This window comes from Euprymna scolopes, chromosome 41, assembly GCF_053919585.1.
Source record: "Euprymna scolopes isolate OS-2025 chromosome 41, ASM5391958v1, whole genome shotgun sequence".
Classification (NCBI taxonomy): Eukaryota; Metazoa; Mollusca; class Cephalopoda; order Sepiida; family Sepiolidae; genus Euprymna; species Euprymna scolopes.
In genome coordinates this window covers 43,354,180-43,367,986 of record NC_136522.1, presented here as the reverse complement: position 1 = coordinate 43,367,986, position 13,807 = coordinate 43,354,180, and the positions used below count along the sequence as shown (strand labels likewise).

Genomic DNA, 13,807 nt, shown 5'->3' with positions numbered 1-13,807 from the left:
AAACTAATTTGATTTCTCCTTAGTTTTGTAAGCAGTATAGTTGATGTCTTTTTCCTCTCCACTATGCGCATAATAAGATTGTAATCAAAGCGAAACTTAAACAGAATATATTAAAAAAATCACGAAAAGCAGAAGAAAATATAAACATTACCACATAAAATCACAGAAAACTTAGATTCGAACATTGGAAAAATGGTTTGCATATAAGAAAGGTTCACTGAATGGTATTTTAAAAGACAATGCCAGATTCAGGACAATTGAAAAATATAAAAAAAAAAAAATTTGTATCCTACAATCTATTCTTTCTTACATTCGTTAGTTTTATCAATGAGTTTAACTTTGACTGAAAAATTATTATCATATGAATCCACATGGATTACATAAAAACTGTTTTTATTAACTTAATTACACACACATACACACACACATATACACACACACACACACACACACACACACACATATATATATATATATATATAGTATACATGTAACATTCTGTCTGACAGTTTATTTTATAATCTGTTTACTATGTAAGTATGCTGACTTGGCATTCATAGACTCTTCATTTTCCTATAGTTTTGCATTTTTTGGAGGCAGAATTCGAACCTACAGAGTCAAACATGATTTGCTGAATGGGTTAAATTTAATGACAAGCAAAAATTATAACACCAGTTTATATGTATTCACAAAATATTATATATATATATATATATATATATATATATATATAAGGAGGAAAGGCGTTTGCGTGTATTTGTTATATCGCATCAGCTAGGCGTTACGTTGCACATAATATGCTCTAAATATAATTCGAATAATAAATTAATACATTACTAAAGAAAAACATGATTTTTAAAAGCACTGTTTTTTTTATTATTATTTACCAGAATTCAGTTGTTGTGGTTTCGTATATAATTCTTGGGCAAATCAGCTTTTAATCTCAAGTCACTCTCGATTGATTTGAATGAAATGGTCTACCTCTTTTGCTAACATTCGATGCTGGGTGGCGCATTTATTCGTATGACTATTTGAAATGTATGCTAATAAAACGCGTTTATTTTGATAAATATAGCAAATGAATCACAAGTCGTAAATGTACAACAATAAATTTGAATGATATATTTTAACAATAGTGTTTGGGAAGTGACGAGGGTCAAGTTTAGAAAGAAAAATAATTAGGTAAATAAATGAACGCATAACTTGAAGAAAAACAGATTTTTAAAAATATTTCCTATTAATGCTTAACAGAATGAAGTTTACCAGGTTTGCGTATGTAATTCCTGTGCAAATTGGCTAATTTTCTCGAGTCATACCTGAATTGATTTGAATGGAAATTGTCTATCCATTTGTCTCACATTAGATGCTAGGCGGCGCATTTAATAATATGACTATTTAAAAAGTATACTAAAATGGAAATTTCATCGGCAGATTGTTTTTTGTAAAAGAATGAGGGCAGACGTGTAATTCAAATTTCAAGAACAAGTATATTTATAGGAAACATAGTAAGTGAATAACAAGTTACAAACTTACAACAATAATTTTCAATAATAAATTTTAACAATAGTATTAGGGGTGATGGGGGGCATGTGTAGAAAGAAAAACAATTGGGTAAATAAATTAACACATTACTAAAAGAATAAAAAAGGTCATAATATATTACCTAAACAGCGTTCAATTAGTTTCGAAACTGAGTTTTTAAAAACTGCTTAGCGAAACTTTTTAGATATAGAAACAACATATTTTTAAAATGTATATTTTTAAAATGTCCACCATTTTTCCGACTTTGTGTGTGTGTGTGTGTGTCTGATAGTTATATGATTTTTTTTTCACAACGAGAATCGTCAGTACAAAAAGCTTTTGCAGAATCTGGCTTATATGTTTAGAAGTATTAACTTATATTAAATCCTATAACTTATATGAACTCCTATAACTTATATTAAGCTGCAAATATTTGTTTGGAACAGATTAGAACAATTACTATTTTTTGTTCACGATTGCACATCAGATATTTTGTTGTTGTTTTGCACGTGTATGTAGGCGTTAAGAAAAAGTAACCGTAACATTGTGAATTTTTGAATTAGTAATCAACGTACAGGATTAGCGTGCAGAAATCAAATGATTGCGTTTATGAAGGCGAAAAATTATTTAATTATTGCAAGGATAATTAACAAAAACTCTGCTTCGATAGTCATAATGCAACTAGGGCCATTATGTAGTGGCTCAATGGAGATTAAGATAAAACAAATGATAGATAAAATTATAGTTACGTAACGGATCAAAGAAAGGATGAATGTATTTAAGTGAAATAGTGTCCCGTATATGAATTATATGGTTGATTATATAGCTGGAAGTAGCTCGACCTTACAGTGTGAATGGCAAGGTACAATATTAAGATACACTGAGTGCTGTGTATGTGGGATGACTAGTTTTGACTAGTTTTGTATTCGGAAGCATTCCGGTGGGGAGATCGGAAATGATCGCTATCCTCTGGCAAGGATTAGCTGTAAGGGCGCTGTCGATAAGAGCTCAAAGGGGATCTCGTCTATCCTCCAAAGTCACGGTTATACTTAAGGGTAAGTGTAGCGTTTTTTCCGACAATCAGTGCAGATGGTGCTGAAGCATCCACAGCGTTGCAGCAAATTTGTATATTAAAAAAAGTACCTTTCGTAAAAGTGGGTTTGATCACATGAGATAATAGATAATAGTAAGGGTGTTTGTTTTATCTAATAAAGTAGGTATGGGTATTAGAGATTAAATGATCGCTGGAGTGACAGTGTTAGAAAATGCATGAATGTGCCCGAGGTTTATTGATGCCCGTTAGTAGGAAGTCTCAAAGGTATGGCTGTTGATGCAATTATTTTATTGCATATGTCATCTTAACGTGGATATTTTCTGTTGAACTGTTTTAGTTGTTTTTACATACATCATAAAATGCACGCCAATTTATAACTCGTATGCACGTTATGGATGACAATAAATATTATATATATAAAATTATTCGAACATTGAGGATTTTCTGACGTAGATAATGATATAAACACAATAACAATGAAGAGTTATTTTATACATAAATGTAAACACTAGGCATCGATGGCTATATATTTAATGTATCTCCGCTTATCCCATTAAATATTACGTATGTTTGAGAGAAAGAGTAAAAAAAGAGAGAGTAGTACACATATGTACGAGGTGTCTTTATAGACTTTTTGTACAGGCATTTAAAATGGTCGTAGACTCTCAAAGGTCAGCATGTTATTGCTAGGCATCTTATGAGATGACTAACCAATTTTATAATTTCAGGTTTAAATGAACAACTAAAGCAGGAATCGGAATAAACACGCCTGATTGTCACAGTTGGCGAATATAAAAAATACAACCTGGATAGTTGAACAATATGAAAAAATGACATTGAAACGTGGGAAACGCTTCGGACTGCGTTTGGACGTCTTACATGAATAGAGCATTATTTTTTTAGTGACATAAGAGATTCAAGGAAGATAGGTAGTCTGGGAAGAATGATGAGATGTGTATGAGGAGTAAGGAAGCCAGGTCACCGGAGTTGATTGGCCAAATAAAGAATTTCGAGGATAAGGGCCGTCGTGTGTCTATGGAAACAATAAGTGTACAGTTTAATGGTAGTGTAAGAATACGGTACAATCACGTTAACACACCGGTTCTCGCCAGATCAACGAAGTAAAGCAACATTGAGCCTGGCCAGTACCAGTTCATATTTGGGAAGGCGAGGCGTTGTATGTAATGCGAGGTAAAATACCAGGTTAAGAAACTGGCGCGGTTTATCCTTCTCTCGAAGGTAGATGGGACTCTTTTAAGCCGTGGTAAGCACCCATCTAGTGATGGTGTCACGATAAAAAATGCCCTTAAGACCCTTGGCGAAACATCAGGTATTCCGTTACCGACAAGATTTGAATTACACTACAAACTCGTGTAGTGAGTTCAATCTCAGCTACGGCTGCGCTGGATGGATGGTAGAAACTTTACTTATAATTATTTGCATGAAATTGAAGCGCGGAAGATTTGCGTAGAGTTTGTCCTAAAGGTGCTCAGAAAGGATCACAGACTATTTGACGAAGATAGGCATCAAGACAGTTACTCAACTACTGCGACTTTAGGTTATTCTCTAAGCTCAAGAAAAACCTTAGAGACTGTCGTTATAAAAAATTGAGGATATAAAAGAGGCTGTCGTTATAAAAAATTGAGGATATAAAAGAGGCTGTCGTTATAAAAAATTGAGGATATAAAAGAGGCTGTGACAAGAGTTATTGACATGCTCACACAAGAGGACTTCCATGGGTCCTTCCAGAAGTTGTTGGAACGGTACAAGTGAGTTGCTTTAAAGGAAACTAGAGTTTTATATGTGTATTATCAATAAAAGTCGCCGTAAAAAACTCTGAAACCTTATTGAAAGCACCCCGTATATCTATCTATCTATATATATATATATATATATATATATATATATATATATATATATATATGTATGTATATATGTATATATATATATGTATATATATGTATATATATAGTCTTAAATAATGTAGGTAGTTTATGTTTTAAGACTCAAGGGGAGGTGTAGGGATGAATGGGGGATCCTATTTTATCCGTATATAAGATGTATAGAAGCTATACAGGATTTTTATTGTATAGATGCAACCGAAACGACAACAGGCGTATAATTTCAGGTGAAATATTATGAGGATGAATTAAGTAGGACTGAACAAAAGTAAAGGTTATCCCAACATTACTATAAGAAGACTATGGTTATAGTGTGAGGTTATAATAATGAAGGTTGTGGAGTGGATTACATAGGGCGTCGTGTACTAGCGTTTTAATATAGTGATGCAAGGGAAGGTCCGTATGTGAGTTTATATATGTCTTATATGCTGGGAAACTTAAATATGCAGTCAAAAAGATACTACATGTAAAATACTATCAATGTATATATATATATATATATATGCGTATATATATATGTATATATATATAAAGAGAGAGAGAAAGACAGAGAAAAAGAGACACAGGTGTGTGTATGCCTATATGTCTAGGCGTGGAATACATCTGCATGTATATAACTTCATCACCATAGATCCACATAATTTCTATCACCGTCATAGCTGAAGTAATTACTAGTTTTACAAGACACAGTCAACAATAAATATAATTACAAAGACCGAATACTCACACATGCAAACACATGTATATCTAATTGGTTCTCATGTCTATTTCGACGTAAAAGATTCACACAAGTATGACGTTTCTAAAATGTATTCAGATGAATTTTTATAGTGATCAAGTCTTGTATAGAACTATCCGCACTTGTGGAACAACTGCTAATCTCAGCCAGTGCAATTGAATATTCATCTTTCTAGTATTGGCCAGATGGTATATATACACTCACGAAAAAAGTCAACAATCTGTGTTGGATACAAACTTCCCTTCTTTTGCTTCGGGAAAAAAATCAGATTGAGGCTAGTAAAACCTTTTAGCTTGAAACATTAGTAAAAAACGAGGTGAGTGGGTAGTGTTAATACTCTCTCGTTTTTTAACTTTGAATATTCAATTGTTATATTTATTTTATTTATTTATTATTTTAAAATAAAATTAAAGAGATTAATGACTTTCAAACAATACAAAAATTGTTAGTAAATTTAAATTTAAAAATTAATATAAAATTAATATCTTAGATTAATACATATTTATTTCTAATTGCACATATAAAAATGTTGATTATAAACCGTTTATTTCTTTATTTTGTTTATATATTAATAGAGAGTTTGGAGTTTTTAGTCTAAATTCCCTAATAATGGCTTTATCATCATTTTTGGAACTATAATACTTTTGAGCTATAATACTTTTCAAATTAAAAGTAACTATTCATTACATAGAGATAATGCTGTTTCACTTGTATGCAATCATCAAGTATAACATAATAATTATTGTTGGCCGACAGAGATCCTAACTCAGTTACAAAAACCCTAGCCTTAGTAGACTAGTATTCATATATATATATATATATATATATATATATATATATATATATATATATATATATATATATATATACACTTGTGCCCGATATTATTCATACCCCTCGGATCTTTGAGATTTCTATAAGAATATTGCTCAAACCAGAAGGTAGACAATATTAAAGGGATTTCAAACAATAAATCAAGCATAAGCATTTAATTTAAACTCAACAAATAAATAAATTATGCAAGTTTGAAACATTATACAAAGAAAAACAATAATGGCACTAGTTCAAAATTATTCATACCTCTCTTACTAATAGTCAATAGCATGCCCTTTATTCTTAATAACTGCCTGTAACCGTTTTGGATATTTATCAACAAGGTTTTTACAAGCATCAACACTGATTTTTGACCATTCTTCAATGCAGTAGTTCTCCAAATCCCTCAAATTTCTAGGTTTCCGCTTTTTAACCTCAGTTTTCGATATGTGTCGGGACTCTGGCTAGGCCATTCCAAAACATTAATTTGATTATCCTCAAACCATTTCTTGACTATTTTGGCAGTATGTTTTGGATTATTATCCTGTTGCAGGGCCCAGTTTGGTCCTAAATGGAGCTTCTCCGCATCCTGTCTAATGTTTTTTCTGAAGTATCTCCAAATATTGCTCCTTCTTCATGGTTCCATCTATCTTGACCAAACTACCTGGACCACTAGCCGAAAAGGAGCCCCAAAACATTAGGCTACCACCACCATGTCTCACCGTGGGTATGGTGTTCTTTGGGTTGTAAGCTTCTCCTTTCTTCGTCCAAACGTAAGAAGCATCCATATGGCCAAACAATTCAATTTTTGTTTCGTCAGTCCACAAAATACTTGAGAAAACGGACTCTGGAGAATTCACATGGGTCCTAGCAAACTTTAGACGTGCTGCAAGGTGTTTTCCGGTGTGCAATGGAGTCCTTCTTGGTCTTCTTCCTTTCAGACCATTTTCATGCAGAGTCCTTTGCAATGTTTGCCTTGATATTTTTATGCCAGAAAACTCCAGATTTTCTAAAATGTCCTTAGTAGTGGTGGTTGGATTTGCATTAACACTTCTTACAATATTCCGGGTGGCTCTAGCAGACAGTTTCCTTTTCCTTCCTCTACCAATCAAGTTGTTTGTTGTGTGGTGGCTCTGGAATTTTTTGATGATGCTCTGTACTGTTGCTGTAGGGACCTCAAATTTCTTGGAAATTGACTTGTAACCGAAACCATCCTTATGTGAATTCACAATTTTAGTCCTAAGATCATTACTAAGCTCTTTTTTCTTCCCCATTCTAATAATTTTTATTCTTTTATTGGTTTTCGGTTGATATCATTTTAATTTCTGAAAAAATGCAAAAAACGCAATGAAATTAATCAAAGGTTGTATAAAAGCATTCAAAATAAGAATCAAACAGGAAACAAACAGTCAGAAACTCGATTAATACTGAAAAAATAAGGGGGTATGATTATTTTTGAACATTGCAGATTTTATAAATAGCTGTATATTTCTTTTATTACAAGTATCCTGAGATTTTAAAATGACGAAAATGATCAGAAGAGGTTTATTAAGAATATGTATCAATATGGACGTAAACAATAAATTCTTACAAAGTTACACCTAATAAACTCAATTTTCAAGGGGGGGTATGAATAATATATATATATTTGTGTGTGTATGTGTATGTGTGTGTGTGCGCGCGCATGGGATTTATGTATATATATATATATGTGTGTGTGTGTGTATATATATATGTATATATATGTGTGTATGTATATATATGTATATATATGTGTGTGTATATAAATATATGTATACATGTATAAGCATATATATTTATATGTATCTCTCTCTCTGTATATATATATATATATATATATATATATATATATATATATATATATATATAATTATTATAGAAAATAATTAAATCAGTCACTTGAAGAAACTCGGTTCTTATCATTAAGCACTTTCAGTTGAATTAAGTTGGTCAATTTAGCATAGACTATCAAAAAATGATTAGATCATTCTGATAGACGTAAATTACATTTTAAAATAAAACATGTATATGCATACCCATATATATGTATTTCAACTAAATTTCAACGTTATTTCACGCGGTTAACGATAGCCGCAATGATACGGTCCTTGTTAATCAAGCCCTAGATTGCGTGTGTCGCCGGGTTCGAATATGTCGATTGGTGTTAATCGCGATACACTGCACTGATGATTCCCGAAAGTATGAAAGACTAGTGTCTGTAGGTATTTAATTATTATAGTATATATATATATATATATATATATATATATATATATATATATATATATGTGTGTGTGTGTGTGTGTGTGTGTGTGTGTTTGTGTGTGTGTGTGTGCAGATATTTTCATATTCCCATATAATATACGAATTTTTAGTCCTCGAGAATTGGGATGAAAAGTACTTTAAATACAAAATAAGACATAAAATTGTATGAGATATACATATATTATCTATCTATCTGTATATACATATATATAATATAAAGCTGAACATTTGTGTGTGTGTTTGTGTGTGTGTGCTTGTGTGTGTGTCTTGTCACGAATAGGCTCCTATATGGTTGACTATTATAGAAAACTGATCACGTATAATGATAGATGATGCATCGAGACACAGGAACTGGTAGAACGGTGGTTCATTAAGATTTTGGGGTCTGTGTTCGCGCCTGGTTCACAAAGCATGGAAATAAAAAAAATTAAATTAAAAAAAACATTTACAAGTATTTTTGACATAGATGTATATAAGAATACTTTGATAAGTATTTTTAACTTAAATAGAGGTGGTATAATAAAATTGTGGGGTCTGCGTTCGTGCCTGGCCTCCATAGAATGGAAATAGGTACAAACTTTAATAAAAGACTTTTCATATCTATCTGCGTAAGTATACTTTGATAATTATGTTTCAGTTTGAAGAAATATGGTATAATAAAATTATGGGGTGTTCGTTCGCACCTGATCTCCATAGAATGTAAATATGTCACAAAGTTTAACAGCGTTTTTTTAATATAGATCCACAGAATATTGTGATAAGTATTTCAGTGGGAACAGGTATGGTATAATAAATTATGGGGTTTATCTATTTTATTTTTACTTTCATCATATTTTGCTTTGGTTTTGATACCCCCAAATTCGAAGCTATCTTTTTACAACCCTTCCTTTTCATAACCTATCATGCTTTCATAAATCAGCGTCCATTTTCCGTAGGCTATTTTTGAACCTAGTCAACGACGGGTACTTTGGCTAATATATATATATATATATATATATATATATATATATATATATAATGTTTCCTCCCTATGCATGTACTAATAAGATAATACACTATTACCTCAACAGTCCTTGCTTCAGTATTTGCTTGTCCTGTGTGAAATTTATGTAATTTACAAGTATTGTAGAAATTACAAAGCAAAGGCGATGAAAAAATACGTTTTTATTTTGTTCCAAAAAATATTCTTCAGGCTATATGCTTAACAAAATTATTTTTTGAATTTTGTACATAAATATTTTTGAAAACTACCCAGATTATATATATATATATATATATATATATATATATATTATATGCGTGTGTGTATGCGTGTGTGTATGTATTTATATGCGTGTGTGTGTGTGTGTTTGTGTGATTTGATGTATAAAGTTATACTGCTGTAAAGTTATGTATTTAGTTGTGCACAGATTTTTAGTATGTAATTCAACAATGCTTAATACGTGAGTTTAGATTCGTAGTAAGAGAGCATTTGTGTATTGGCGATTTTGTACGGCGATGTAACACGAATGCTTCTTTGCATCTTAATTGTCATAAATATGTTTTCAAGCTATACAGTGAGCATATATATATATACATATATATATATATATATATATATATATATATATATATATATATACACGCATACACAGTAGACGTCGTATAACTGCACTCACGTGCGGGTCAATGTCGTGGGTGTTTCTATACTGAGATTCGAAACCCGACCGTATGATAAACCGACTATCATCGAGGATAATCTTATCCTTGACTGTCATACATACATACATACATACATACAGACATACATACATACACACATACATACATACATACATACAAACACATACATAAATACATATGTGCATGTGTGTGTATGAGTGTGTGAGTATGTGTATAAAGCAACACCAGTAGTTCCATCCCCCTGATCCTCCCTATTTATTCCCACTATTTTGACTGCCCCACCCATATAAGCATCGTCAAACCCACAACCGTGTTTATAATTTAACGGAATCAGTTATTTTCCGCCTACCTTCATAACTCAGATTTTTACAGATTCCGCAGAACGATTAATAATTATAATAATAATAATAATAATAATAATAATAATAATAATAATAATAATAATAATAATAAAAATAATAAAAATAAAATAATAATAATAATAATAATAATAATAATGCAATTTCTATTCATTTTATATCCGTGCGTAGCGTTATTATTGAATTGTTTTAACTAATTATCTTTTCAGATATATATATATATATATATATGCATACATACATTTATATATATATAATTTTTTTATATAAAGAAATAAACATTTTTGTTTTTTACTACTGTTATTTAAAATTATAATAATAAAATGTTAATATTAATAATAATGATTATTATCATTATCATTCTTCTTATTCTTCTTCTTATTATTATTATTATTATTATTATTATTATTATTATTATTATTATTATTATTATTACGTTGACGAAGATTTATGGTTACTCTACTTTCAGACAACACCTCCTATATTTTCAACTGTGTAATCTCCGATATCATTAAGTTAATAATAATAATAATAATAATAATAATAATAATAATAATAATAATAATAATAATAATAATAATAATAATGATAATAATAATAATAATGTAATAAGTTTATTAATATATTATGATTGAGGGAATTAATAAGGTAAAACATTTATAAGTAATACAAAAAAAGCGAGCAAATTATAAACGCACAACCACAACTGAACAAAACTGATCCGATGAAAATGGAATAAAAACTTGAAAAAGAAAATAGTAAAAAAGAAAAACTTGAAAAAGAAAACAGTAAAAAAGAAAATAGAAAAAAAAAGAAAGTAGCTAAAAGCGTGTGGAAATCAAATGGCGAGGAAGAGGGAGAAAAGAAGGAGTCATTTTTCCGCGCGAAGATATATAACGGTGGCGCACGTCACCGTCGACAGCCATATTTGCCGAAGCGCCTCTTTAGTAAGGACGCACGGAACGACTGCGCAACTTTGAAAAAATACCCCGACAAGAACACTACGAGTAAGTCGAAACGGGCGCAGGTGCTCATACACACGTACACATATAGAAATACATATATATATGTATATATAAAAACACGCAATCACGTATACACACGCGCATACAGACAAAAAAGCACGCACTTGTGCACGTAATATATCAGACATAACTTATTATAACAATAAAAATATTTAAACTAGTCATAAAGAAGGGACGAACTGATAGAGACAGAACGACCTGAGCGTCGCGAACATTGTGTAAAGAAGGGGAGACGCTCGCCGCACAAAAAGAGACACATCGCAGACACCGAAGAAAAGTGCCCGCAAAGATGAACTTAATCCTTACAGTTGCATGTCTACTACTCTCTCTACAGTTTAAACAAGGTAGGAATTGAACTTTTCTTTAAGAGACATACCACCCCTCTATATATGTATCTTTCTATCTCTCTTTATATATTTATATATAAGTGAGTGTGTATGTGTATTTATTTATTTCCATGCCAGACTCTTAAACGGAAAGCATTATATGCGGGTGGGAATAATTTAGCCTAAACAATGCCATGCAACATGTGTCTCTGGATACATATTCCGCGTCTATATGACTCATCAGTGGTGCGGAAAGTAGCGAAATTCAAAACCAAACTGTAGACAATGAAGGGCTCGCTTTAGAATTCCCTTATGATAAACCACGCTGATGAGTCGTATAACAACGAAACACATATCCTAATGCAAAGTTTATGATCTCTTGATTTTTTTTTGATAAAAACGATGTTGTTGTCTATTATATTTAATATTTTATTTTTATATTTTAGTGGTCCTCTCCTCTTGATCACAAAATGCAGCGAAATAAAACTTTATTTCGCTGCATTTTATGATTTAGAGCTAGGACCGAAATATAAAACTAAAATATTAAATATAAAAACATCGTGTTCATGCCTTATATACTCTTTATAACTTTGAAGTTACTATTGTAAAAGCAGAAGTGGACATATTAACATTATATATATGTATATATATATATATATATATATATATATACATATATATATATATACATATATATATATATTTAGTAGTTTATGATAAGTGGACGAGCCAAAAACTAGGAGAAATAAGGACAAAATCATGTAATTAAACGGTTCGCTCGATTCATTTAAAATTTTACATCATAGCAATTGATCTTGATACTGATTTAATTACATATTTATATCATTATTTCTAGTAATATGTTTACTTGATTATTCCTTATTTCATAAACTAATTTTCCATTTTGTCTCCAAATTTCGTATTATATATAATCTTTATATATATATATATATGTATGTATGTGTGTGTTTGTGTGTGTGTGTTTCACAGTATATGTGTATATAAATAATATTTTACATATAAAAGCAATATTTTCGAACGTAAATTTCATTTTTTTACAATATTATTTTATATTATCTTGTCAATAGATAATATACTTATATCCAACACAATTTAATTTTTATTCATAGAAACTTGATAGTGAATTACTTTCTTCTAAATGTTGTATATATGTACCTGTTGATAGTTTAAGCGTTCTGTAATGCAATGAGAGACAGTTAGTTTTTGTTTTTTGTTTTACGGCATATCAACCCGTTTCAGTGATTTTGAAGAAAAAGTTTTTAAGAGAATATATTTGATTTTATTTCCATTTCATCCATAGTTAGGACCCTAACAGGTACTACCATTCTGGGTCAGAATGGAGCTGGGGGCGATGGCAATTAAGGGGTGGCTCCACACTCCCCCAAGCTCGCAAGCTGGGGCCTCACCATCGGATATAGTTTAAGGTCATATCCAGGACCGCAGTGAGAGACAGAAGTTTTGTCGAGTTATACGAAAGATTATATATATATATATATATATATATATATATATATATATATATATATATATATATATATATATATATATATAATAAATTCCACAGCCAAACAACGTCGCAGCCCACAAGAGCCATGATAGTCAACGAACCGGAAGTCCAAGACTCGAGTTTCGCCCTCATTTGGGCTTGATCTGTGTTGGTTAATAGGAATTCTTGTGTGCGGTTCGTTTGCTCAGTTTATAGAGTGCTTGCCTCGCATGCAAGAGGCTCGGGTTTCGTATCCTGAGTTCGGATGGGTCTAACTGATGAGCCCAAATGAGGGCGAAACTCGAATCTTAGACTTCCGGTTCGTTGACTGTCATTGCTTTTGTTGGGCTGCGACGTTGTTTTGCAGTGGAATTTATTATATATAACCTCTCACATTCTGAATATGCCAGTCTGTGTGCAGAACTGTCTTTGCCGAACTCTTCTTTCAATTTTTGGAGTACAGACTTAAAACTTGATATATGACGAACAAAATTAATATGTTTTAGTCGGTAAAAATGAAATAGCTGCTAAGAAAACAGGATTGAACAAAAAGGAACTTAATAGCCGTAAGTTGGCGAACGGTTTATCATCCATGCATGCGCAAATATACATTT

At 31.2% G+C, this 13,807-nt stretch overlaps 1 protein-coding gene across 1 annotated transcript in view; it reads left to right on the top strand.

Annotated features, from left to right (window-relative positions):
* The first annotated feature begins 11,158 nt into the window (after positions 1-11,158).
* The window catches only part of LOC145266487 (uncharacterized), a 113,859-nt gene continuing 111,210 nt past the window's right edge, over positions 11,159-13,807 (top strand). Inside the window, exon 1 of the mRNA XM_080122206.1 lies at positions 11,159-11,704. Within this exon, the coding sequence (XP_079978332.1) occupies positions 11,650-11,704 (55 nt within the window). The 5' untranslated portion in view covers positions 11,159-11,649. The remainder of the gene's footprint in view (positions 11,705-13,807) is intronic.